Source organism: Podarcis vaucheri (genome assembly GCF_965113315.1).
Source record: "Podarcis vaucheri genome assembly, chromosome: 7".
NCBI lineage: Eukaryota > Metazoa > Chordata > Lepidosauria > Squamata > Lacertidae > Podarcis > Podarcis vaucheri.
This window is the reverse complement of record NC_138765.1, coordinates 70,258,026-70,284,900: the sequence shown is the minus strand read 5'-3', so window position 1 is coordinate 70,284,900 and position 26,875 is coordinate 70,258,026. Positions and strand designations below refer to the sequence as shown.

The 26,875-nt window shown below is 46.1% G+C and overlaps 2 protein-coding genes and 1 long non-coding RNA gene across 3 annotated transcripts; 2 read left to right on the top strand and 1 right to left on the bottom strand.

Annotated features, from left to right (window-relative positions):
• The first annotated feature begins 499 nt into the window (after positions 1-499).
• On the top strand, positions 500-11,351 carry LOC309536261 (arylacetamide deacetylase-like 3). The gene is made up of 4 exons (XM_082230297.1): positions 500-1,213; positions 6,076-6,292; positions 7,892-7,955; positions 9,674-11,351. The coding sequence occupies exons 1-4, from the start codon at positions 1,037-1,039 to the stop codon at positions 10,446-10,448; spliced, it is 1,233 nt and encodes a 410-aa protein (XP_082086423.1). The 5' UTR covers positions 500-1,036; the 3' UTR covers positions 10,449-11,351.
• A 1,342-nt stretch (positions 11,352-12,693) lies between these two features.
• On the top strand, positions 12,694-16,962 carry CFAP107 (cilia and flagella associated protein 107). The gene is made up of 4 exons (XM_082230651.1): positions 12,694-12,928; positions 14,907-15,020; positions 15,125-15,302; positions 16,696-16,962. Exons 1-4 carry the CDS (start codon positions 12,818-12,820, stop codon positions 16,890-16,892), a joined length of 600 nt encoding a protein of 199 aa, XP_082086777.1. The 5' UTR covers positions 12,694-12,817; the 3' UTR covers positions 16,893-16,962.
• A 3,609-nt stretch (positions 16,963-20,571) lies between these two features.
• LOC309536684 lies at positions 20,572-22,847 on the bottom strand. The gene is made up of 2 exons (XR_014221698.1): positions 22,687-22,847; positions 20,572-20,796 (listed from the first exon to the last, which is right to left on the bottom strand). It is a non-coding gene; the product is annotated as an uncharacterized lncRNA (long non-coding RNA).
• Positions 22,848-26,875: the final 4,028 nt, after the last annotated feature.

The following is a 26,875-nucleotide window of genomic DNA, read 5'->3' as shown; positions in this document are numbered from 1 at the left end:
GAGAGAGAGAGAGAGAGAGAGAGAGAGAGAGAGAGAGAGAGTTTAGTTTCAAAAAATGATTGTGTAGCATCTACATGGTTCTTGGTTCAAAACCCACCCACAACTCCAAATTTGTTGCATGTGTTTTTGTACATTTCAAGCATTCCAAAAAGTTGATGAGATGAACTTTGGAGAAGCTGTACCAGTTATTCTACTGGTATCCTTTATGACAGGAGTGGGCAACCTGGACTCCAACTCCCATCGGCCCCAGCAAGCGGGGCAAAGCTAGGCTTTATTTAGCAGGGGTCAAAGACCCAGTTTGGCACCCCACCCCATGCGCATTTACACGCTTGCACACACACAAACACAGGTTGGGAGCGTCAATGGCGCCCCTCTGGAGCCTTCATCCGGGACAAAAAATCTGGGTAACCCTTCCCCCGCCCCCCTCGCCCCGGCCCACCCCGCAGGTACGGCTCCGCCAGCGAGTATGGCCAACCGTCAGGGATGGTGGGAGTTGTGGTCCAATTGCACTTGGAGAGCCACAGGTTTTCCACCTCCGCTGGAGCTGTGTGGAGACTCCTAGATTTAATCATTCTCTCCACCCAATGAGGTGCAACAGAGACGAAATACTTGGCCCGGCCAGCTCACTTCGCCGTGCCTTCTGCAGCGCTTCTTGTTCGGGTGCCTCAATAGTCTGTTAACCTGTTCAGCAACCTTGAGGACGCGAAAACCTTTCGCTGGTTCTTTCTTTGCATGCGCAACAACACTTGCCTCTGCTCGGCTTGCATGGGAAAGGGGAGGGGGCGTTTGAATTTCTGGGGGTGGCAATCGAATCCTGCGAGGCTTCGGTCGGTCTCTCTGCTGCTCTGAAGGAACCCGGGCTCGCCTTTCGTTCCCTCCCGCGCGTGGGAGGGGATTAGGGACGCTCCTTGCAGCTGCCTGCAACCTGAGTATCGCAGCCACGGGAGAAAGCAGGAAATAAACGACAGCCCAAGCCAAGTTCGGTGAGGAGGAAAATCCAAGGGCGAAAGCAGGCGCTCTTCCGAGCCGCAGCGACATGGGCTTCCTGCACGCGTTTCTGGTGCTCCTGGTGGCTTCCCTCTTGGCAGCGTTCCTCCTGCTGGTTCTGGGAAGCATTTATTTCGATTACGCCAACTCGGAGATCCCTCCTGGAGTCGAGCACCCGGCCAGGTTGCGAATCATTCACGCCACGCTGATTGGGGCGTCTGTCCTGGTGAGTGGATCGCAGCGCCCCATCCAAAGGCGAGGTTGTAATTTGCGGGAAACCCACGAACTTAACCGCCTCCCCATTCGCCACGCGCCATTGCGCTCTCCTCCTGATTTTAACCTGTTTCTATCCGACATCGCGAATGGTAAAGTAGGCGCCCCCCTGTCGGAGAGGGAGAGATCTAACGAGAGACGAATTATCGGGCAGGAGGAGGGAAAAGGAAAGGAACGAGCTTGGCAGTGTTTAAAAACGCAACCCAGAAAAGTTTGGCTCTGGTGCTGAACGACTGGGCAGGATTAATCCTCCAGGTTCAGAGTAGCTGCTTGGCGCTAGCATTTCGCTGAACTTTCTGCAGTAACTTGAGTGAGACTCTGGTCACATCCACGCTGCACGTGACTTTCCCCCAAAGTATCCTGAGAAGTAGGGACGCGGGTGGCGCTGTGGGCTATACCACAGAGCGTAGGACTTGCCGATCAGAAGGTCGGCGGTTCGAATCCCCACGACGGGGTGAGCTCCCGTTGCTCGGTCCCTGCTCCTGCCAACCTAGCAGTTGGAAAGCACCTCAAAGTGCAAGTAGATGAATAGGTACCACTCTGGTGGGAAGGTAAACGGCGTTTCTGTGCGCTGCTCTGGTTCGCCAGAAGCGGCTTAGTCATGCTGGCCACATGACCCAGAAGCTGTACGCCGGCTCCCTCGACCAATAAAGCAAGATGAGCGCCGCAACCCCAGAGTCGGCCACGACTGGACCTAATGGTCAGGGGTCCCTTTACCTTTATCCTGAGAAGTGCAGTTTGCTGGGACTTGTAGCTCTGTCAGGAGCAAACTACTCTTCCCAGGATTTCTTGGGCTTTAAACAGGCTTTAAACAGTCTGGATGTGACAGCTATCTCTCTCTATGTGTGTGTGTGTGTGTGTGTGTGTGTGTGTGAGAGAGAGAGAGAGAGAGAGAGAGAGAGAGAAAGTTTTAAAAATTATTAATGGTGTTTGACAGAACCTCTGGAACATTTTCATCCAAAGGCCAATTACTGCCTGCTGTGGGAGCAGTAATGTTTGTAGCAGGCTCACAGGCAGACTTCGAATGAGTAAATGAAAGAATGAGAAAGAAGAAACTTTGTGAGAAAGAAGGTCAACACAGATATTTTTTTAAAAAAATGCAATTACACAAGACCTTTATATCGTGCCCGTCTTTCATTTTGGAGCCCAGGGAACCTAAACATTAACAGATGAAACAGCTGCGCTGAAGTAAAACGGAAGTTAAACTCTCAAAGTCGGCATGGCCAGAACTGCTGCAATAGTATTACTAAAATTGCACTCCAAGGAAATGGTCTATCTCATGGGAGTCCAAAACTCTGGCCTGATAAAATGGTTTAAAGTCACCTCGTAAAACATATCTGAGATGAGCACAGACTGAAGGGAGCTCCATTGGCAAGGTGCCGCCACAGAGAATGGTATGCAGTGAGGTGAAGGAGGCATGTTCAATCTTTTCCCGCTCACTCTCTTTCCTGCTGATGCATACCCACCCACACCTGGGCTGCTGTTTGCCCTTGAAAGTGTTGTTTACTACATATTGCCCTTTCAGGAGCAGATAACAGTTAATAGGCGGGCGGATTTCCTCCAGGCAATTAGTGTAGGCCCCGAGCCAGATTTGGAGAGGGATTCTGCAGCTCTGTGGTAGCTGCTACCCAGTGTTAAGGTGGAAATCAGAAAGGTGGCACCAGAGCTATTGAGAGGATATTTAAGAAGGATATTGACAAACTGGAATGTGTGCAGAGGAGGGCAAGCAAGTCTGGAAACCAAGCCCTCGATGAGGAACAGTTGAGGGAGTTGGGGTTGTTTAGCCTGGTAAAGTAAAGAGGAGACTGAGAGGTGATAGGAGAGCTGTCCTCAAATTATCTGAAGAGCTGTGGCATGGAAGATGGAGCAAGCTGGCCTCCTAGTGGCGCAGCAATAAAACTGCTAGCACATTTGCAAAGTTAAGCAGGGTCCAGTATGGTTTCAAATTGGACGGGGGACTGAGGGTTGAGATGCCGGCATTGCGGAAGAGTGTGTGTCTGTGTGTTGGACTAGATGACCACCAAGATCCCAGCAGGTTGGTAGGACCCAAACCAGTGGATTCAAATTATAATGAAACCATTCTGATGATAAGAGCTGTTTGACAGTGGAACTGACTCCCTTGGAGAATTGTGGACTCTCTCTTTCATTGGAGGTTGGATCCCCTATAGGGGATTTTGTTGAATTTTTTGCATTGCAGGGTGGGACTGGATGGCACCACAATTCAAGAAGGACACTGACAAACTGGAACGTGTCCAGAGGAGGGCAACCAAAATGGTCAAAGGCCTGGAAACGATGCCTTATGAGGAACGGCTAAGGGAGCTGGGCATGTTTAGCCTGGAGAAGAGGAGGTTAAGAGGTGATATGATAGCCATGTTCAAATATATAAAAGGATGTCACATAGAGGAGGGAGAAAGGTTGTTTTCTGCTGCTCCAGAGAAGCGGACACGGAGCAATGGATCCAAACTACAAGAAAGAAGATTCCACCTAAACATTAGGAAGAACTTCCTGACAGTAAGAGCTGTTCGACAGTGGAATTTGCTGCCAAGGAGTGTGGTGGAGTCTCCTTCTTTGGACGTCTTTAAGCAGAGGCTTGACAACCATATGTCAGGAGTGCTCTGATGGTGTTTCCTGCTTGGCGGGGGGTTGGACTCGATGGCCCTTGTGGTCTCTTCCAACTCTATGATTCTATGATTCTATGACCCTGGATGGGGGGGAGATCCCTTCCAGCTCCACAGTTCTACAATTGTACAGTTCTATGGAGCCAATGAATTCAACTTTTGCTGAGTTCAACAAGGACAACACTGAGATTAGGGTGGTGGTAGAGGAAGTTGATAAACAGGCACGACAGGCAGGCAGGCGGGGACTCGCTGAGGCTGGTGGAGCAGGGCCTCATTCCCGCCAGTGGATCAGCCTTCACTGCCACAGCTGCTTTTTCTTCAAAGCAATCAGCTGAAGCATGCCTTCCAAAAAGCTAGTTTGTTCATCTAGCCCAGCAGTTCCCCAAAGGGGCAGTGGGATTACCAGGGGGGGTGTGCTAAGAAGCAAGAGGGATGTAGTGTAGGTGCCAATGAGTATCAGACTTTCAAAAGCTCGATTGAGTTCATCAGTGTTGTTGAATTAAATAGTTTTAATTTGATATTGGATAAATGTGCAATTAGCTGTTACTGTTTTGAATTTTGTTGCGTTGTCACCTTCCTTAGGAGATTGCACAAACTGCTGTTTATGAATAAAGCTTGTTATAGAGTAGGGTACCGGTTGGGAACCAGTGGTCAAGTTCATTAGGTCTATATACCATACACATCATAACTAAAACTCCCAATATCAGCCCTAGCACAAATGGCTTCTAAATCCAGCCTGTGGACAGTCCAGGAATCAGTGTGTTTTTATATAAGTAGAATGTGTCCTTTTATTTATAATGCATCTCTGGGTTATTTGTGGAGCATAGGAACTCATTCATTTCCCCCAAAAAAATATAGTCCGGCCCCCCACAAGATCTGAGGGACAGTGGACCAGCCCCCTGCTGAAAAAGTTTGCTGGCCCCTGGTTTACTGCTTAGCCTGTTCTTCTTCCAAATATATCCCAAGGCAGCAGAGATTTCCTTCTCCTAGTTGGGCTAGGTTTTTCTTCTTCTTAATATTCTTTATTGAAAAATAGAAAAAAATATTATATATATATATATAGAGAGAGAGAGAGAATAACAATTGTTAATACACACCCATGTAAATAGATAAATAAGACAAAAGAAAAGAAAAAAGCATTTACAAGGTTGTTATTGTACTTATCCTAAACGTAACCTAATGTCAGGATAAATTATTTAAATATCTTGAGCTGGCAAAAATGACAGAGACAATTAGGAGACAGCCAAACCAAAAATTTAAAAAAGACCGGGAAACTTATAAAGAATATTTTTTAAAAAACAACAACAACAGTGTCCTCAAGTCAGAAGCTGGACATGCTTTGATTAAGTTTTCACACATTACAAGAAATATTGTAAGTATAACATTCAAATAATAAAAGAAATGGGGAAATGATCAAAGAAGCAGTTTAACAAAAAGATAAGACAGACTCGCTTTGAGGAAGGCGGAAGTCTATTGGGAAGGATAATTGGGAATTAAGAATATGGTGGTGTAAGGGTTTTTTTGTGGGGGTTGTAAGAACTTAGGGATTTATGGATGTAGGTATGTTTTTTCCTTTTGTTATTTTATTTTGTTTATTTTTGTGTGTGTTTGTTATTTAAGAAAACTAATAAAAAGCATATTAAAAAAGGAATCTTCTCTTATATCATCACCCTTCATGTCCACCACGCAGGGCCAAATTTAGGTTTGATGAGGCCCTAAGCTACTGAAGGTAATGGGGCCCTTTATATGTCCAGCTGTCCTTTGCCAACAACAAATTGTCACTTTTTTGTGTGTTGAATATTTTAGGGAGAAGGCTAGCAGGCAGGGCCCATTACTTACATCATAGGAGCCTACACAACTCAAAACATTGTTGCTGTATGTAGGTTTTATTTTATTTGTTTTTTATCTTATATTTTGGAAATGTACAAACAGGGGTTTTTTCCCTTTATATTTTTGGGGCCCCCCAAAAGTGTGGGGCCCTCAGCTATAGCTTCTTTAGCTTATATCTAAATCTGGCATGTCCACCACATAACCCATAATGTTATAATTCTGAAATAATTCCCCCAGCTTGTTTCATCCAAGCTGGGTAGCACTATGATCCTTAGATTTTGAACATCTAAATAGTTGTTTGGATGAACTTCCCACGAGTTAATTCCTAAATGACTTTTGTTTCTTCTTCCTGTCCCACTCTCAATAGGGAAGGATCTTGGAAAACCTACATATCTGCACACAAATCCAGTTTGTGCGGATTGTGCGAAACAGCCGGAAACTGGGGAAAGAATACGCGCTCTTCATTAAAGACGCAAAGTTTAAGCATGTGCCTGTCCGGATTTACCAACCAAAGACTCCCTCTGCTGGTGGAAGGAGGGGGATCGTGTTCTTTCATGGAGGCGGCTGGGTGTTCGGAAGCATCCGTGAGTTATGTCCAAACTTAATCTGCGTCAACATCTGAATGTAGTGGGGTAACGCATACACAGAGAGCATTTGCAGAGGGATCTCCTCTGAATTAAGACCCAGTTCATAATAAGGTTTCTCCTCAAAATCATCAGCCATCTAACCACACCAAAGCATCCACAAAAATATCTCAAGCCAAAGGGGGCTTTCTGGAGTCAGGATGTGCCTTAACAATCCTACATGCTGCAGCCATCATTTATTGACAAGTTTCAAAGTACCATATTTTTCGCTCTATAAGATGCACCAGACCAGAAGATGCACCTAGCTTTTGGAGGAGGATAACAAGAAAAAAAATATTCTGAATCTCCGAAGCCAGAACAGCAAGAGGGATCGCTGCGCAGTGAAAGCAGCGATCCCTCTTGCTATTCTGGCTTCTGGGATAGCTGCGCAGCCTGCATTCGCTCCATAAGACGCACACACATTTCCCCTGACTTTTTAGGAGGGGAAAAGTGAGTCTTATAGAGCAAAAAATACGGTAGTTGTTGATTCCTGTACATCGTTGTTGCTGCTGCTGTTTTGTTTTTTGTGGTTTGTGTTTGTGGTTTGTGTTTTGGTTTGGTTTGGTTTGTTTTGTTTTGTTTTGTTTTGTTTTGTTTTGTTTTGTTACCCTGCCATCCCTCCAACAAGCTCAAGTTGACCTGCACAGTTCTCCCTGCAATTATATCTTCCCAATAACCTTGTGAGATAGGTTAGACCAGTGTTTCTCAAACTTGGGACTCTAGCTATTGTTGGATGCTGGGAGTTGTAGTCCAACAACAGCTGCAGACCCAAGTTTGAGAAACACTGCTTTAGAGCATGGGGTGGGAAACCTTTAACTCTCTTGATGTTGCTGAACTCTAAGTCCCGTCAGTCCCAGCTTCTATTATCAAAGGTGATGAGGGATGATTGGGTCCAGCAACATCTGGAGGCCTTCTAGTCCTCATGGGCTCTAGAGGAAAAACTTTGAAATCTTTTTGAAGAGACTTAAAAATCAGAAGGGGGTGGTCAAGGCTTTCCAGTATAAGGCTGGAGCTTTGCATCTTGGACCACTTTTCAGTGGGGTTATATTTATTTATTTGTTCTGCTTGTAATTAACCTGCTAATTTAGCCCACCTTAACTCTCTGTTCTTCCTTCAGTCACTGGAAAGTAATGGACAAAAATCTTTTGGGAGGCGGGGCAGTGATCTGCATTTTGGAACTAGAAGAAACTGTAGGTTTGGGATTTATATATTTTTATGGTTTACAATAATGCAAGTCTACAGTTTTACTGTTCTCTCATCCACTCCCTGTTGGCCAAAGGAGATGGAGTCTGACTGGGGCAGGCCCTGATGGGATCTGTGCCTCCTCCCCTCCCTCTCTTCCTTATCATGGGGGGAAACATATTTATTTTCCCTATTTTGTCAAATGAATATAGTGCAATAACATCCCCAGGGAGTTTGTTCTCTGTTAATTTTGTTGGCATATATTTTTGGTGGTGATGAGGTTCTTCTCATTAACTGTTGCACCTGGGAGGTACATAATCAAATCATCACATCTTACTAATGAATAAATGGATAACTCTGGGAATATTTTTGTTTCAGAAACCCATGAAAATATCTGCCGCTATTTGGCCCGAGAGAGTGAATCCGTGGTTGTGTCTGTGGAGTAAGTCAATGTTTTCCGCCCCACCCCCAGCCCCCCGTGGTTGTGATGGACTCAACCACAGCATGGCAAAATGTTAAGAGCAGCTCACTTGCCAGCTGGAGAAGGAAGCCTAATTGTGTGGTTGCCCCGTGAGCCGCAACTTACCCTGGCTCTCTGACCACTGAGCAAGTCGGGTAACCCACTGTACATACATGAGAGGCTACTTTATACCATGCCAGACTTTTGTCTATCTAGCTCAGCATTGCTCACCTCAGGGAAAGAACGCCCTTTGCAGCCCAAGGGGAACATTCCCTTTGTGGACCACCTTCCAGGTCTGCCTGACCATGGAGCAGTGGCGTAGCGTGGGTTGCCAGCACCCAGGGCCATGTGGAACAATGGAGTGGGAAGGACGGAAACAGACGGAGCATGCATGAGCATTCAACTGCCTAATAGCATCTGTGTCAATGCCCCTGTGGCTCCCTCCCATGCTATGCCACTGCCATGGAGGGTAAAGCCATGTGCCTAAATGGCATATAGGGGGAAATGGGGCCCTGCACCACCAACCTTGGTCTTGATTCCTCCAAGCCCTGCTGCCTTATTATTTACAATCCAGTACCATCTTATCAGGAGGTCCATTCCACACAATGTAGGGAGCAGGTTATTGATATTGTGGCATCTACCTCCTCTTGTTAAATATTACAGGTGCTGTGAAGATATTCCTCCTGCAACAAGCCTTTTGAGAGCCTGCATCTGTATTGCAGCTGCTCTTACAATGTTTTAATTGCTTTTTTCATTTGTGTGCTGGCTGCCCTTAGCTTCTTTGGGAGGTAGGGTAGAATATATTTTTATAGATGATAGATAGATAGATAGATAGATATAGATAGATAGATAGATAGATAGATAGATAGATATAGATAAATAGATAGATAGAGGTAAAGGGACCCCTGACCATTAGGTCCAGTCATGACCGACTCTGGGGTTGCGGCACTCATCTCGCTTTATTGGCCGAGGGAGCCAGCGTACAGCTTCCGGGTCACGTGGCCAGCATGACTAAGCCACTTCTGGCGAACCAGAGAAGCGCATGGAAATGCCGTTTACCTTCCCGTCTGAGCGTTACCTATTTATCTACTTGCACTGGCGTGCTTTCAAACTGCTAGGTGGGCAGGAGCTGGGACCGAACAACGGGAGCTCACCCCGTCGCGGGGATTCGAACCACCAACCTTCTGATCTGCAAGGCCTAGGCTCTGTGGTTTAACCCACAGGGCCACCCGCGTCCCTTTTTAGATAGATAGATAGATAGATAGATAGATGATAGATAGATAGATAGATAGATGATAGATAGATGATAGATAGATAGATAGATAGATAGATAGATAGATAGATGATAGATAGATAGATAGATAGATAGATAGATAGATAGATAGATAGATAGATATAGATGATAGATATAGATTGATAGATGATAGATAGATAGATAGATAGATAGATAGATAGATAGATAGTAGGTATGGTTTGTCTGCTTCCTCCTTAATCTCAGCATTGCTCCTGAAGAACTCAGCAGAGAGGAGATAAAGGGAAAGAGTAGAATTAGTTGCCTGTCATTGGCTCTGGCTCCACCTGCTGGTGGGCTTCCTGCCTTTCACCCTATGGGGACTGGCCATTATTTGATCATTCAAAAGCAGCAGCATCATACACAATCTCAGATGGAAATGATTTACTGTGGATTGATTTTGCCTTAGGTACCGCCTGGCTCCTGAGCACAAGTATCCAGCCCCGCTCAACGACTGTCTTGCTGCCACCACCCACTTTCTGGAGATGGCAGAAGACTATGGTGTGGACAACACCCGTGTCATCATTGCTGGCGACAGCGCGGGTGGCTGCATGGCTGCCTGTATCTCCCAGAGTTTAGTGAATAGACCAGGCCTTGCAAAAGTGCGGGCACAGATCCTCATTTACCCGGGCCTCCAGGCTGTAGACTTCAACTTGCCTTCATACCAGCAAAACCACGCCGTGCCCATTTTATTCAGGGAACGGGCTGCTTTTTACATATTGCAACACGTGAATGGGGAAGCTTCACTCCTCGAAGATATTTTGGAAGGCTCTCATGTTCCGGTGGACCTGAGATTGAAGTACAAGAAATGGCTGAGTGCAGAAAACATCCCAAGCGAATTTAAAACCAGAGGCTACAAGCCCGTGGCGACAGTTCCCTGTGATGATGAAGTCTACAACAAAGTGAAGGTCCTAAGTTCTTCAGAGTGTTCGCCCCTTCTTGTCGACGATGCCATTGTCCGCCTGCTTCCTGAGACCTGCATTGTGACCTGTGAATATGACGTCCTAAGGGATGATGGATTACTCTACAAGAAAAGATTGGAGGACAATGGCATAGCAGTGACTTGGTACCACATTGAAAGTGGGTTCCATGGGATTCTAACCTTCTTTGACAGAGACTGGTTGAATTTCCCTTCTGGTAAAAGAGGGCTGGACAAGATAGTCAATTTTATAAAGAGCTTATAAAACCAAAAAGCATCTTTCTAAATCGGGGATCTCCGACCATTTTGGACCGGCGGGAACATCCTGAACTTTGAGAGAGTGCTGGGGCACCAGTCATAAAATAGCTACCATGGTGGGGCTATGAAATGGCACTAAATGGCTGCTAGGGGGTATGGCATAATGAAAAATGGCTGCTGTGGGAAGCATGGCATAACACACAGAGAGAAACACACCCAACCTTATGCCTTATGGGAATTGAGCTATGTTCTGCTGGAAATCTCTCTCTCTCACACACACACACACACACACTGACGCCATCATGGTCTAATAACCACAGGGAGTTTTTCTCAGTATTGAGAACAATATACATATTGAGAATGATATACGCTGGCTAAGCTACAAGATCTTGGAGAAGGAGTCTGGTAGGGCAAGAGTTAACATCCCCCTGCCTTAAAGAGAGCTCATATGTACATGTTAAGCAGTTTAATAAATTGTTCTGTGCACACATATGTTCATGTGGCAACCCTAATACAGTGGTACCTCGGGTTACATACGCTTCAGGTTACATACGCTTCAGGTTACAGACTCCGCTAACCTGGAAATACCCAGGTTAAGAACTTTGCTTCAGGATGACCCGGGTTAAGAACTTTGCTTCAGGATGAGAACAGAAACTGTGCTCCAGCGGCACGGCAGCAGCGGGAGGCCCCATTAGCTAAAGTGGTGCTTCAGGTTAAGAACAGTTTCAGGTTAAGAACGGACCTCCAGAACGAATTAAGTACTTAACCCGAGGTACCACTGTAGTGCCTATGCTCCAAGGTTGTTGAACCCTTTAAAAAAAAATCTTCATATGGATGATATTCAGGAAAAGAAGCAACCTCAATAAATGTTTGAATGTTGCCAATTTAAGGACAAGGTAATTGGGAAACAGCTTTGTGTCTTTTGGCTTTTTGTGCCAACCTTTTTTCCTGTAGGGGAGCAGTCATGTGACCATTCTTGGCAAACCATTCCTACAAGCCCTCAAATGTTTAGATGCTTTTTTAGAGGAGCAAGACTGGAGTCTGTACCCAGTATCCCTGGGGAGCAACTAGAGCCCCAAATCCCTGGGAGGGTTCCCTACCCCGCCCCCACAATTTAACAAAATTAGAGCGGTGGTCAGAATGTTGGACTAGCATCAGACAGCAAAGAGAGAGAAAACAAAGGACAATAGTCCCACTTCACGGAACACAGTAACACAAACATCCTGTCTCCGTCACTTCCCACTCTGTGGAGTCAAAACATACACGTCACGTGAAAGACAACAATCCCATGACTGCAATCACAGAGCAGGAATTCTAACAGGTGTTGGTGTGCCTGCATTCTGACCACCTGGTCCAAAACAATAGCCAGGTAGACACATCAGATTGTATCCGATGTTAGCTCCATTCACAGCAGACCCACAGGAGTTAGCAGATTTGACATACCATAGATCTTTTAATTTCAATGGGTAAACTCTGAGCAGGACTTAGTTGGATACAACCCATTTTGTACCAACCAAAGCTTCTGAGACATCTTCAAAGATAGCCCCACACTAAATGCATTGCCTTGGCAAGTAACAAATGCAAGGTAATTGCCATTGCCTTGGCAAGTAACAAATGCATGAGTAAAGGAGGCCAAATCAGAGTTGCAGTTGGACTACTAGCCTAAGTTGGGTAGGGGGTGGGGAGAGTGAGCTCCTAGCCACCACTGCAGCTGCCTGGGCTTCCCTAGAGGGCAATATAGGTTTGCTTTGGTGCATTGTGCTATTTGTGGTAGTGCTGTCTGCCACTAGGTAGAGCATGCTAATGGAAAATGAGGGAATCTGGCTCCCTAAATAAAGCTCAACAACACTGTCAGTTCTTTAATACTGTGAGTAGATCGCAGTCTCTTGGGAGTTGGACGTGCCTGCTGTACACATTTAGCTAAGTGTAAGTTCCAGGTTAACCCAATGGGAGTAGTTTCTGAGTAGGCATGCATAGGATGGTGCCCTTTTCTGTCCAAACCCACACATCTTCACAGTGGTCAGATTGCAATCCAGTTGTGGGTAATCTTCATGTTGCTGGATTCCAGTTCCACCAGCCCCAGCCTGTCATGCCTCTGGATTTGGATTCCTCATATTTGGAAGGTAAGCAGCAAGCATTATCCCCTTATTCTGCATCCATTCACAAACACGTGTTTTGTTGCCTTCAGTGGAATAGTAGAATTGATTTCACCACGGTAGAATCCCTTGTTGCCTGGAGTGTTACCATGGGGATGGTCAACAATAGGCAACCCGAGACCAAGGAACATCAGAGGTTAAATGTCCTGCTCTGCACATACAGAGATGGAAGTCTAGGACCTTTCGAGTTCACTGTTTGGCAAAGCATGTGAACGGGACCATGTTTACTCAGTGTAGAAATGCACAGGAATGGTACACTCCCGGCTGGAAGGTAGAACCCAAATATTCTACTAAAGTACTTATTGGAAACTGGCTGGAAGAAAGAAAAAAGGTAAGTTTGGGAAGGAAAGAAAGAAAGAAAGGGAACTAAATCCCAGGTGGTTGCAGTAGAGAGGGGAGGGAGAAGATTATAATGAAGCATCACCCCACCCCCAACAGCTATAACATGGGATAAAATTGATGGGACACATTAATTTCCTGGTCCATTTCTAGGCACAGATCAAAGGGCTTGCATTCCTATAAAGTATACCTGAAGTATACCTGAAGGAGTGTCTCCACCCCCATTGTTCTGCCCGGACATTGAGGTCCAGCACCGAGGGCCTTCTGGCAGTTCCCTCACTGTGAGAAGCCTAGTTACAGGGAGCCAGGCACAGGGCCTTCTTGGTAGTGGCACCCGCCCTGTGGAACGCCCTCCCATCAGATGTCAAAGGAATAAACTACTACCAGACTTTTAGAAGACATCTGAAGGCAGCCCTGTTTAGGGAAGCCTTTAATGTTTAATAGACTATTGTATTTTAATATTCTGTTGGAAGCCGCCTAGAGTGGCTGGGGAAACCCAGCCAGATGGGCAGTGTATAAATAATTTTATTATTATTATTATTATTATTGTTGTTGTTGTTGTTGTTGTTGTTAAGCTCTGTGTGGTTTAGGAACCAACTACTGCAGCTCAACACAGGCAGAAAGTCCCAGGTTCAACCACTGGTCTCTCCAGGTAGGGCTTAGGAGATAACTTTCTCTGAAACCCTGGAAAGCCGCAGCTGGTCAGTGTAGACAATACTGCGGTAGATGGACCCATGGTCTGACTCAGGATGAGCTGGTAGAACAGATGTTTGTCATGAAGGAGGAGTCCCTAGCATCTCCAGGCAAAACTCTCCCCCATCTGAAACCACAGAGAGCTGCTTCCAGTCAGTGTGGTGGTGATAATAATAATAAATTTATTTTTTGTACTCTGCCTATCTGACTGGATTGCCCCAGCCCACTCTGGGTGGCTTCCAAGAGAATATACAAAAACACAGCGGAGCAACATGGATTAAAAGCATCCCAATAAAGGGCTGCCTTCAGATGTCTACAGAAGGTCGTATGATTATGTACACAATTCTGAGCTGCATGGACCAATGGAGTGAATTAGTCCAAAACAACTTCCTGCATGACTGTATAAATTTCTCGGGGACCATTATGTTAGAGGTGAGGTGGGTGTGACTACTGGCAGGGTCTTCTCAGTGGAGACCCCTGGGTCTGACAGTTCTCTTCCCAGAGTGGCAACCAGGGCTTGTTGGCACCACATGAAAACCCTTTTGAAAACGCCAGTCATTTGGGATCTCTGGTAATTTTGAAAGCCAGGTTTTATCTGATTGTGTTATTTTGTTTTTGTGAGAATTTGTGTCTATCTTTACTAGGACTACCTTGGACTTTCTGTTGGGAGTTGGGCTTTCCAGCTTATATCGTGGGGTGGTAACATGATAGAGGTGTATAAACATTTGCACGGTGTTTATGCATCGGATTATGCACAATACCAGAACTTGGAGACACCCAGCGAATGTGAATGTCGGAGATCCAGGACAATAGGAAGCACTTCTTCAGAGCTAAACAATGGAATTCACTCGCAGAAGATGGGTGGCTATAAGAAAGGATTAGACCAGGGTTTCCCAACCTTGGGTCTCCAGCTGTTTTTGGACTACAACTCCCATGTTCCTTGCTAGCAGGACCAGTGATCAGGGATGATGGGAGTTGTAGTCCAAAACAGCTGGAGACCCGAGATTGGGGAGCACAAGATTAGACAGACTCCAGAAGTTGATGAACTACAACTTCCAGTACGCTGGCTGGGGTTTATGGGAGCTGGCGTCTTATTACATCTAGAGAGTCACATGCTAGCCACTACTGGAGTCCAAGAAGATATGAAGGCCCATTTGTTCCTTACCCCTGCTGTGGAATCTGAGAGGCTCAGAATTTTGCTCCAGGACTCTCAAGGTGCGTGAATAAACTATGCTTGCTTCCCAAAGAGTGACTGCCACTTGTCTGCATTTTCATAGTTCATACGTGACCATGAGGGAACCGGCAAAAGCACCTACGACCGAGATTACGTTCGTTACCCAGCTCAGACTCCAGACCGAACAGTGATGAAAAGAATTATGAAGCAGCTGGATGTAAGTAATAGGGAGGGTGGGAAGACAGATCCAGGTCTGGGGCTGCATGTCTCCAAAGGCAGAATGGATTCTTATGCTAAAGCTTGGCATGTGTTATACTTTAGGGCCTGCCAAAGAAGTACATATTGACCCACCGTGAAGAACCGAGACACCATCACTTAGTATCGCAATATGATGATCAATATAATAGGCACGGCTACAACCCTTCGCTGCCTCCGCTTCGCAAATGGAATAGACACAAAATGGCTTGGATCCCAGAGAAGACAGACTACCCGCTTGTTGGTATGTGGTAGCATCTCAAGAAAAGGAAAAAGAGACAAGGCAACCTTGAAGGTTGACAACAGGGGAGGTTGCTCTCATCATGCATACCAATCCATCATTTATTATATGGTCCTGTTAACCTATTAACATCCCACTGACCCATTAACATCCCAAGTATCTATTCCATGGGGATCCTGTGTGAATACTGTAGGAACAGTATCCAGATGTTGATGGCCTCCAAGTCTGATCATGGTCAATAGTCTGAGATGAAGGGAGCTGTAGTTCAGCAACATCTGAACTATGTTCACACAGCTTCCCCATCCCTGAATTAAAAGAATATTGTAACTAGCAAACCTGTGGCCCTCCAGATGTTATTGGACGACAGTCCCAGTCAGCATGACCAATGGGCAGGGATGTTGGCAGCTGTAGTCTAGCAACGTTCACAGGTCCCCCATCTCTTCTACATACTGTTCGGATTGTCCATCCCTTCCTCTCATTAAGGGCTTTGGTTTATTGCCGGGTTTATTCCACATCATAATGCCAAGAAAGTCATCCAAAACCACAGATTTTAATTTTTATTTTTGCCCTATGCATCACAGTGGGTCACAGGTGGTGCTGTGGGTTAAACCACAGAGCCTAGGACTTGCCTAGGTTAGCGGTTCGAATCCCCGCGATGGGGTGAGCTCCCGTTGCTCGGTCCCAGCTCCTGCCAACCTAGCAGTTCAAAAGCACGTCAAAGTGCAAGTAGATGAATAGGGACCGCTCCGGCGGGAAGGTAAACGGTGTTTCTTTGCACTGCTTTGGTTCGCCAGAAGTGGCTTAGTCATGCTGGCCACATGAGCCGAAAGCTGTATGCCGGCTTCCTCGGCCAATAAAGTGAGATGAGCGCCGCAACCCCAGAGTCGGCCACAACTGGACCTAATGGTCAGGGGTCCCTTTACCTATGCATCACAGTGCTTGTAATATTCTCCTCACTTGTGTTTCTGCCCGGATAATTCATTAGTTAGATACTTTGTTTGGAAAAATTTATATGCTGCTTAAGCAAAGCAAACCAAAGCATGAAGCAGTTTACATTAGTGGGGTAGGAGAGCTGAAAATAATGTCAATATATTTCAAAAATATATAGAGCAAGGGCAGAGAAACTCAGATCCAAGGTCCTCTCTACCTGGTCCTCTCTACCTGGCCTTCATGACTCTCTCCAGGTCACACCTCCTCCTTAGTCACCCCGCTTTCCCCGGACCACACCCTCTCACCTGCCTTGCTTTGCATCCTCCTTGAGCATTTTTGCCGGCCGTAATGTGGTCCTTGAATTCTGATGATGATTTGCCTGTGCAGAGGATCCAGAGGAATGGATGACTGTGTGTAGAAACTAGTACAGTTTCTCTGCCCACTTTTGCCTTTGTCCTCATTTCAGAACCACCAACCAACTATGGGCTTTTCGAACACATTGTGAAAAAATGGGGCCAGAACGTGCCTGGAGTGATGAACAGCGTCTACATGGTCTCCTACGTCAAGCCACCTAGTACAGCCTATAGCGCTCGCCGGCGGCCTGTCGCATTTCACACCCTTGAGGCGAGTGTTCCTCAGTGGCTACCACGAAGTTCTGTTTAGTCTCTCTGAAAGGGTGCAGACCATCCATGTTTCGGCGCAGAGGTGAATTAAATGTTGTATCTTTACCCAACCAGCTGCAACAATGAGTGCTTTGTGTCAAGTTGTAAGGGTTTGGATAGAATCATAAAACTGCAAAGTTGGGTCAACTAGTCCAACTTCCTGCAATGCAGGAATCTCAGCTAAGGCATTTGTGACAGGTGGTCGTCCAAACTCTGCTTAAAAACCTCCAAGGAATACCAAGTCATCTGCAAAGGCTTTCACTTTATATTCCTTCCAACCGACTGAAATTCCTTTTATTTTTTTCATTTTTCCTTATAGTCCTTAGAAAGACTTCCAGTACCGAAATGAATAATAATGGTGTTAGTGGACAGCCTTGTCTTGTAGCTTTCGTAATTTCAATATTTTCTGTTATTATATTATTTACTATCAATTTTGCTTTTTGATCAGAATATACCGCTTTTATTCCTTTTATAAATGATTGTCCAGTGTCCATTAATTCCAATTTTTTTAATCATAAATTCCCAAGATATATTATCAAAGGCCTTTTCTTCATCCACAAAAACTAATATCACTTGCTTTTCATTCCTGGTCGTCAAATATTCAATTATATTCACGACATTCCTTATATTATCTTTCATCTGTTGGCCAGGAAGAAAGCCTGCTTGGTCCTTGTACTGTCAGAACATTCTTCCTGATATTTAGTCAGAATCTCCTTTCCTGTCACTTGATTCCATTGGTTCAGGTCCTAGCCTCCAGAGCAGGAGAAAACAATGTTGGTGGCAGTCATTTAGATATTTGAAAGATGGATATTGTATCTACTCTTAGTCTCCTCTTTTCCAGGCTAAACATGCCTGTTATTTGCAACAGGCCCCAGATCTTCTGCTGCTTTCCCTGCTCCCCCCCCCTTTCATTTGCATTTGCAGATTGTATGCAAATTTGCATCATGAGCCTGGGCCACTGAGCCCTTGAGGTAACTATCAGTTCCCTGGTGGACATGCTTATGACAGCTTCATTGCCAAAGCAAGGATCAAGGAGTTAGAGCACACCCACCCCCCCACCACATGTATGTCCATGGCCAAGTAAGCCCTACTCAGAGTAGACCCACTGGCCCAAAGAGAGGTGCCTCCTAGAGGCACCATTCACCTGGGGAGCTTGTAGCCAGGGCTGCTGCAACAAACAGCTGTGTAAACCTTTGGGAGGCAGAGACATGAGAGGCCATCAGAGGAGGCGGGGAAGGAAAGAGGGACAGAGGCCAGTGTTGTCCATGGCACCCCTGACCATCATTCAAGGTACCCCAGGGTGTCATGGCACACTGGTTGAAAACCACTGCTCGAGGCAGAGTGTGCCGATGCAGTTAAGCTAGCACTTGCAACTTGACTGATCTCAAGGTCTCCCAGGATGCAGTAACCATGACACCTCCCTGGCTCTTAGGTTTATTCAGCAAGCCCTAAACTACCTGGGCCCAATGTACCTTAATTATTTGCTATTCTACATGCTACACTTTGATCACTGAAATCTTCTGGCGGGGCACTTTCATTGGTCATCCCATGGCCCTGAGATTTGGCCAGGCTCCACCAGGAACCAAGCCTTTGGAGTGCCAAGCTCCCCCTGCAGAACATCCCACCAATAGAAGTCCTGCCAGAATCAGTCATGCTTTCTTTGAGATATCTTTACAAACCTGTAACTGTTCAGATAGGCCCTTTGGGAGGCTTTTGTTGTTGTTACACAAACCATTCTTAACTGATGATTTGGTAGTATTACATCTTTATGTTTTGCACCGCCTTGGTTTTGCATATTCTTTATTTAAATGAATACAAAAATAACTCTTTAGGCTGGACTCAAACCAGACGACCTTCTTCAAACAGAGAGACGGTCCTCTCTAAAGGCAAAACACAGAGCCACCCTAATGCAAATATGGTATGCATTCAAGGTGAACGAAAGTCACCGCATTCCTGCCAATTCTCTGGCTCTCAGTGCAACTTGCAAACAAACCTTTCTGTGCCCTTGGCTTCAGTAGACCTTTATACACCCTTGGCTTTGAAGGTGTGTACATCGCCCGGCGCTCTGGGAAGCACATTACGTACACAAAAGCAGTTGGAGATGCACTGAGCCAGCAGGTTTTGCCTTTGCTTTGTAGAAAATGAGGACACAACCTTCAAGTTAAGGCTGCCAGCCACCTGGTGGTGTGTGTGTTTGTGCGTGTGATAGAAATTACCTGGCCTTTACCTTTAAGTGCTGGTGGAGCTGCAAAAACCTACAGTTGAAGTGTTTCATGGGATGCAGATAAAGCTTGCCGTTTGCTAATATTTGTAGGTCAAGCCACGGTTGAAAAGCACAAAGGCCGGCCACCAAGTTCTCTAAGGAAACCTTGCTCTTTTGTTCATTTGCAACAAAGGAAGCTGCCTTATACAGAATCAGCTCCACCTAGTTCAGTATTTGTCTCCGCTGGCTGGCAGGGGTGTCTCCTGGCCCTGCCTGGGGATGCCAAGATTGAACATGGGAACTTCTGCTTGAAAAGCGGGTGTTGTGCCCTGATATGCTAGAACAACAGTCATGGCACAGCACATCCCCTGGCAGGGGTCCTGAACCTCTTACCATGCCAAAGTCTTACAGGTACAGTTCCACTCCTCCAATGGGGAAGAAAGTTAGTCTTTCTTTTTCTTTTCTTTTTTTTTGCTCCTTGTCCAGAAGTTAAGTCACAAGATAGTCCTGCCCAGGGTGGGAGCAGGGGAGACAGAATAAAGCAGCTGACAACACTGAATATTCCTACTTAAATTATAAATCAACATAGGTGAACTTTGTGCAATTCTCTGGTTCTCTTTGTTGGTGAAGTGTCAGTGTCCACTCTAAACAGAATCCCCAGCCCCAGATGTGCTACTCATAGTCCTGTTAACTTAGGAAAGTCAGGATCTGCCTTATACCAAGTCAGACCATTGCTCAGACCAACTCAGTATTTTCTACACTGATTGGCAGCAACCAGCGTGGTGTAGTGGTTAAGAGCGGTAGACTCGTAATCTGGTGAACCGGGTTCGCGTCTCTGCTCCTCCACATGCAGCTGCTGGGTGACCTTGGGCTAGTCACACTTCTCTGAAGTCTCTCAGCCTCACTCACCTTGCAGAGTGTTTGTTGTGGGGGAGGAAAGGAAAGGAGAATGTTAGCCGCTTTGAGACTCCTTCAGGTAGTGATAAAGCGGGATATCAAATCCAACCCTATATGATTTCAGAGTAGCATCTGTCCCAGCCCTTCCGGGAGATGCTGGAATTGAACCTATGTGCAAAGGCATATGTTTCATATGGAATTGAAACTATTCAATTCAATTCAATTGGAATTCAATTCAATTGGAATTCAATTCAATTGGAATTCAATTCAATTCAATTGGAATTCAATTCAATTCAAATTCAATTCATATGGAATTGAAACTATGTGCAAAGGTAGCTGCCTACATTTCTAAGGACTAAGCAATTGATTAAATAACTGATTTTCCTACTCCCAAAGTGCAGCTTTCCCCAGCACTGACATCGAGTTAACAGGGAGCTGCACCATTTGAACTTTGGCCTGCAACCAGCTGTCAACAGGAAGCACAGCTAAGAGATGGAGCAGCCGTGTCCTTAATGAAGCATGGTGTACCTTTTACACTAATTAGCAAGCTTCTTTTTCTGGGATCTGGATACTTCGCACAGGCTGGCTCGACAGTTTTTATTTATAGGAGAAGTGTCACCAAGCCACCTCTCCCAAACAGTATGTGTGCACCTCCTATCGTCTCGTTGCTGAGGCAGCATGATGCTCCACTTAGAACCCAACAAGATGGTGCTTTGATGATGCTCTTTGTTATATTTCCCCTCACCTGACTCTGTCACAGCTGCTAAGAAGCCCGAACTGTGTTTCCCACCAAAGCTGTTATCGCCTGGAAGGTGTTAAAAAAGAAAGACTAAGATTAAAACAAACACTGAAATAGCTCACCAGCTACATGGGAAGATGTCTTTTCTTCTTCTTTTTTTAAAAAGAGGACTAGACAATTCCATGGAGGGTAGTGCTGGTTGTGGCTACTAGCCACAGAGTATTGTGGACTGGCTGGACGATGAGGAATGGTGGGAGGCTGCAGCCAGAAAAAACCTTCAGGAAAGTCTCAGACGAGGAAGACTCAGAGCCAGGGGAGTGGTGGTGGGACAAGGAAGACAGGCCAGAGGATGAAGTGAGGGCAGAATGGATGGGTGCTGAAAAAGCAACAGGCTAGAGTGAGAGAGAGGAAGAAGAGACAGAGAGCACTGCAGACACAGGACAGGCAGCTGAAGAGGAGGTGGGGGACTGAGATTCACAGGAGCCTGCCAGTCCTACTGTATTCAGCTCCCCTCCTCCCTTGTCTCCAAGGGCACAGAGAGCTTTGCAGAGCAAAGAGCACAGGGCCCCCCTCCCTGATGGAGTTCAAGACTGCTGGGAAAGCAGCCGGACACGAAGGAGACTTAGAGGGAAGAGGGAGGCACAGATTGTCAGTTCTGGCTGTAGGTTTCTCTGTAGTCAAATTTATTGCTCATCTCTGAGTTGCTATGCTGACCAGCAGCTGAACCAGTCCTGACCCAGACAGGGGCTGTGTTCTACCTCCACTTTCTGAGGCAGCACAAGCCCCTGAATATCAGCTGGTGGGCATCACAAACAGAGAGAGGAGTAGTCCAGATATTGGGGAGGAGTGCATTATCCCCATTGACTGTTTTTAAGCAGTGGTTCTTGCTTTTAATCAATCAGCATATACGTTTTAGGGGGGAGGATTGCCATGGTCAGACCACTTCCTGGTGAAACTTGGACTTTGGGGAGTCCTGATCCCTGAGGTCATTGTCTTGAACTCCACAGGAGATGTGTGTCGTGGACCCATTTCTGGCTGAGATCAGACAGGCCCCGTCCCTGTTGAACTTCTGGTGTGTGGTGAAGACTTTATTTATTTCAGCATGCATTTTAAGAAAGCTTTTCTAACTTTATTATTAACTTCAACTGAATTATCTCATTCATATATACATACCCTCCAACATTTCTTCAATGAAAATAGGGATGTCCTAAGGGATGCAGGTGGCGCTGTGGGTTAAACCACAGAGCCTAGGACTTGCCGATCAGAAGGTTGGCAGTTCGAATCCCCGCAACGGGGTGAGCTCCCGTTGCTCGGTCCCTGCTCCTGCCAACCTAGCAGTTTGAAAGCACATCAAAGTGCAAGTAGATAAATAGGAACCACTCTGGTGGGAAGGTAAACGGCATTTCCGTGCACTGCTCTGGTTCAACAGAAGTGGCTTAGTCATGCTGGCCACATAACTTGAAAACTGTACGCCAGCTCCCTCGGCCAATAAAGCGAGATGAGCGCAACAACCACAGAGTCGGTCACAACTGGACCTAATGGTCAGGGGTCCCCTTTACCTTTACCTAAGGGAAAGCAGGATATTCTGGGGTCTAATCAGAAACAGGGGTGGCTTCTGTAAATCTAGGACTGTCCCTGGAAAAAGGGCAATTTGGAGGATATCTCTCTATAATCGTGTGCCACTTAGAAACTGTAGCGTTAACCAGTATGAAATTTGTTGAAATGATATAACTTAAGGGTTGTGTCCAATGTTAGTCCTACTCAGAGCAGGGCCATTACAAATAATTTCAGGGGGTCTTCTGTAGGTAAGACTTAGTTGGACACAACCAGAGAGAGAGAGAGAGTTCCTTTTTTAGAAAAAGAAAGATATGCTTCTTTTTGTAGATGGATGGGGCAGATGTTAAATCCATGCAGGTGCCTGGTCATGTTCGGTTGCATTACAAATCCTGCACTAACCTGATCTAATGTGCAGCTGTTTCTCCGTGTCTGCCCGATTAACCTATTAAGAATGGAATTTAACCACAGGCATCATTTCTGCATAGCTGCTGGTTAATTTATTGACAAATTAGAAACACACAGTCCTTTCTCTCCAACCAGCCCACAGCAGGGTGTGTGCTCGTGTTACAGCAACAATCGCCTTGAAATGTAACTCCAGGACTTTCTGCAGAAATGATTCATATATGAGCTCACCACCGAGGTGTCCCTCAGAGTGACATGGGATGGTTGTAACAGAGAAGGTTGTCATGGAGATGCCTTCAAGCCTGTCTTTGAATTCCCCAGCAACTGAAAGCCTGGCCAGTTCTGATACACACTTCAGGCAAGCAGTGAAGAAGCCCCGTGGCCCTCCAGATGTTGTTGGAAGTATTCAATGCATGAACCAGTAATAGCTCAGTCGGTAGAGCATCAGACTCTTAATCTCAAGGTTATGGGTTCGAGCCCCACGTTGGGCAAAAAAGTTTCATGTATTGCAGGTGGTTGGACCAGACCACCCCTGTTGCCCCTTCCAACTCTACAATTCTATGATTCTGCAAGACCAATTGCAGCTGGTAGAAGGCATATCTGGCCACTGAGTCTCCAGTGACATGGTTGGATCCCAAAGTACTCCCAAAGAAGTCAGCCTGCTGCTTCATATGACATTTTAATGTATTTTTAATCTTTGTTGGAAGCCGCCCTGAGTGGCTGAGGAAGCTCAGCCAGATGGGCGGGGTACAAATAAAAAAATATTATCATCATCATCCACAGTAGGCAATGGACCAATTTCTTAGACACGGGAACTACTCACCCACAGTGTTTCTATCATTCCAGGATTCAAGCTGAGTTTGGTTTTCCTCCTCCATCTCACCACTGCATCCCTGGTTTAGGACTTTAACGGCTAAAGCAGTATTTCCCAAACTTGGTTCGCCAGCTGCTTTTGGACTACAACTCCCACCATCCCTAGCTAGCAAGACCAGTGGTCAGGGATGATGGGAATTGTAGTCCCCAAACAGCTGGAGGGCTGAGTTTGGGAAACACTGGGCTGAAGCCAGCACCTTGAATTGCACCCAGACACAAACAAAATTTTGATAAATTTGCCAAGTTGAACTGGAGGGGCAGGGGAGATTGAATCAGAAGAACATAAGAATCCACCTTAAACAAAAGCAGATTGGCTCATTACTGAATGCGATGGCTGGCAGTGGCTCTCTGGGGTTTTTGCCAGGAGTCTCTCCCAACCCTACCTGGAAATGCCAGGGACTGAACCTTGGACCTTCTGCATGCAAAACAGATGCTCTGCCACTGAGCTGTGAACGAGGAATTCAGTGGGGGAATTCCAATATCCCTGTGAGGCATTCTGTCTTTTATACAGCAGCCACAGTGTGTATTCAGAGGCAGGAAATGCAGTCTCTCCTCGCTCTGCACATAGGCAGGTTGCCACCCTGAAAGCCTCAACCCTGCTTCCGTTTGAAGCTTCTTCATTTATATATATATATAATACGCATTTGGGAGTCTGATGCAGCAGGGGGAAGGAACAAATTGAATCAGCTCACTAAAGCTGCTCATCAAGGAGATTACATGGAGCAAAACAATTACTTTCGGTCTTTAATTTTAATCCAAGGATCAGTAGCCTGGGGAGGGAAGTCACTCTCCCCCCCCTCGCCTGCTCCACAGTCTATTCCATGAGTCATAGAGTTGGACAATCCTTTTGTCTGACCCATCCTCTGCAGAGATTAAGAATATGATCTGGGAGGCTCAAATGCATGGTACCACCCGATATCATCTGCCTCCACTAAGGATGGAGAGAAATTCAACTCGCCTTCGCATTTAGATGCTCACTCGACTAATTCACTTTCCAAAACTGAGACTCAACAATTTTTTTACTTCTCAGAATTTTGCAGGGCAGTTCTCCAGCGTGTACAAAATTGCATTTCGTGGGATGATATGTCCCCCACCCCCAAAAAAATGCACATACGAGTGAAACTAAAGTATAAACATCATTTGGGGGCAAATTGCTTTGCAAGAATGTATCTATTGGGCAAGAATGCATACACAAATTTTGCACCAAAGTGCTGGCGAATTTTCATAACGACTTGGAACACTCTGGTCTGAAGCAAATGGAGCATTCTGGTCTGGAACAAACGAGGCTCAAAGCTGCTTACATACTGAGATCCACATGGAGACTGGGATAACAAAAGCCTTGGTGCCCCTCATGGGCCAAATGAGAAGGCCTGAAGGACCATAGGATTGGCTGGAGGTCCCCACTCCCCCGAATTTAGGAGGTTTGGAGGAACAAGAAGACCCTGTTGGGGCTGGGGAAAACTACAGGTGGATCCTGCTCCAATTTTTTAAATTGAATTTTAATAACAGATAGCAAGTCACAGAAAGAAAGGAACGAAAGAAAAAATAGCTTTTCAAAAAAGGACAAGTTGTTGCAATTGCTAGTATAGAAGTATAGGATACAGCTATGTGATTTACTGAGTCAATAATAAAAACACCAAGAGGAAAAGGATGTGTGGCCTATCATTACAAAGAGTCATGTGGTCAGAATTAAAGCAATTGTATTTTTTTTGAATTCAAAAAAGAATATTAAAAAATAACCATGGACTGTATTGAATCCAGGCACTTACATAGAGCTGTAGCAACTGACACACCTGAGGCACCGTATCGGTGTATAAATTAGACAAAACGGCAAAGAAGCAATTTACCCCTCGGACACTTTTAGCTTATGTGAGATTTTTAATTTTTTAAAAACAGTGATTTGCCAGTCTTGGATTGCCAAGTCACAGGTGTTTGAGGGAGAAAGCGTTTGGACCCATCTGTGCTCTGAATGACATCATCAAGAGCATGGCGTAATCTGAAAAATCTGAGCTATTCTCTGATATATTTTTTTAAAAAAAGGAAAATGCAATGGAGGAAACAATTCTCATTCCTTGCGAGAGCCCTGCACAACAGCTGCAGAATTCTTTCACACATAGCTGATACCAGCACTGAGCAAAGCCAGGCCACTTCCTGCTGTTTAGAGATGGATGCAAGGCTCTATGAAAGGAAGAAAGGGCAATGAACAAATACAGCAGACCAGGCTCCTAAGAGATCAGGGAGCATTGCAGACTCGACCACTGAGTTTCCCCTCTCTGTGTGTTGGAATCAGTGCTGATTTCCTGAACAAATCTCTGCACGAGCACCCCTTTCTAGTCTAGTTCTGATATGTGGAGGTCAAAGGGGTTAGTCAAGGAGACGGAGACATAGCCCTGGGCCTTTTCACAGCTATATTTTAGCTCTGCACTCACAAAACTGTATCTAGGTCATGCTCATTGTTTTGTGTCCCCCCACCCTCCTTGCAGCAGGTACAACATTTGCTCATTTCAGGGAGACAGCTTGAGAGAAGTGAAAACGCTTGCTCAGTACCCCAAAGAATTTGCAGGTGCCTACATTGGCCTTGGACGTGGGTGGCACTGTGGGTTAAACCGCAGAGCCTAGGACTTGCCGATCAGAAGGTCGGCAGTTCGAATCCCCGTGACGAGGTGAGCTCCCATTGCTTGGTCCTTGCTCCTGCCAACCTAGCAATTCTAAAGCACATCAAAGTGCAAGTAGATAAATAGGTACAGCTCCAGAGGGAAGGAAAACGGTGCTTCCATGCACTGCTCTGGTTCGCCAAAGCGGCTTAGACATGCTGGCCACTTGACCCAGAAGCTGTATGCCGGCTCCCTCGGCCAATAAAGCGAGATGAGCGCCGCAACCCCAGAGTCGGCCACGACTGGACCTAATGATCAGGGGTCCCTTTGCCCTTTACATTGGCCTTACTTTGCTCAGATTCATTGTGAGATGTCTGGACATGTGCTTGGGGATGCGTTTGTGCAGGGCTATCTTAAGCATATGCAGTGCCGAGGTGCAAAGATCCGCCCAGCCCCCCCCCCAATTGCCCAGTCCCAGGCACACAGAAGGGCAGAGCTGGCCAGCTGACTCAGTGTCTCACTGGCTTGCTCGCCCCGAACTTGTGGTACAGAGCCGCCCGCAGCAGAAGAGCCCGCCGCGGCACTCCAACTAACGGGCGGGCTCTTCCCCGGACTTAACTCTCCAGCCCCTGACTCTCAGCCTGGTCCCATGAGAGCCTGGCGCCCAGGTGCCCCGCACCCCTAGCTCCTATGGGTAAGACAGCCCTGGATCTGTGGCT

Bases quoted from the DNA above. Each gene is read 5' to 3' on its own strand.
- CFAP107 (XM_082230651.1), top strand. From the start codon at position 12,818: ATGTTTACTCAGTGTAGAAATGCACAGGAATGGTACACTCCCGGCTGG. The intron at 12,929-14,906 runs GTAAGTTTGGGA...GCATTTTCATAG, and splicing joins GGCTGGAAGAAAGAAAAAAG to TTCATACGTGACCATGAGGG. The intron at 15,303-16,695 runs GTATGTGGTAGC...TCCTCATTTCAG, and splicing joins GACAGACTACCCGCTTGTTG to AACCACCAACCAACTATGGG.
- LOC309536261 (XM_082230297.1), top strand. From the start codon at position 1,037: ATGGGCTTCCTGCACGCGTTTCTGGTGCTCCTGGTGGCTTCCCTCTTG. The intron at 1,214-6,075 runs GTGAGTGGATCG...CACTCTCAATAG, and splicing joins TGATTGGGGCGTCTGTCCTG to GGAAGGATCTTGGAAAACCT. The intron at 7,956-9,673 runs GTAAGTCAATGT...ATTTTGCCTTAG, and splicing joins TCCGTGGTTGTGTCTGTGGA to GTACCGCCTGGCTCCTGAGC.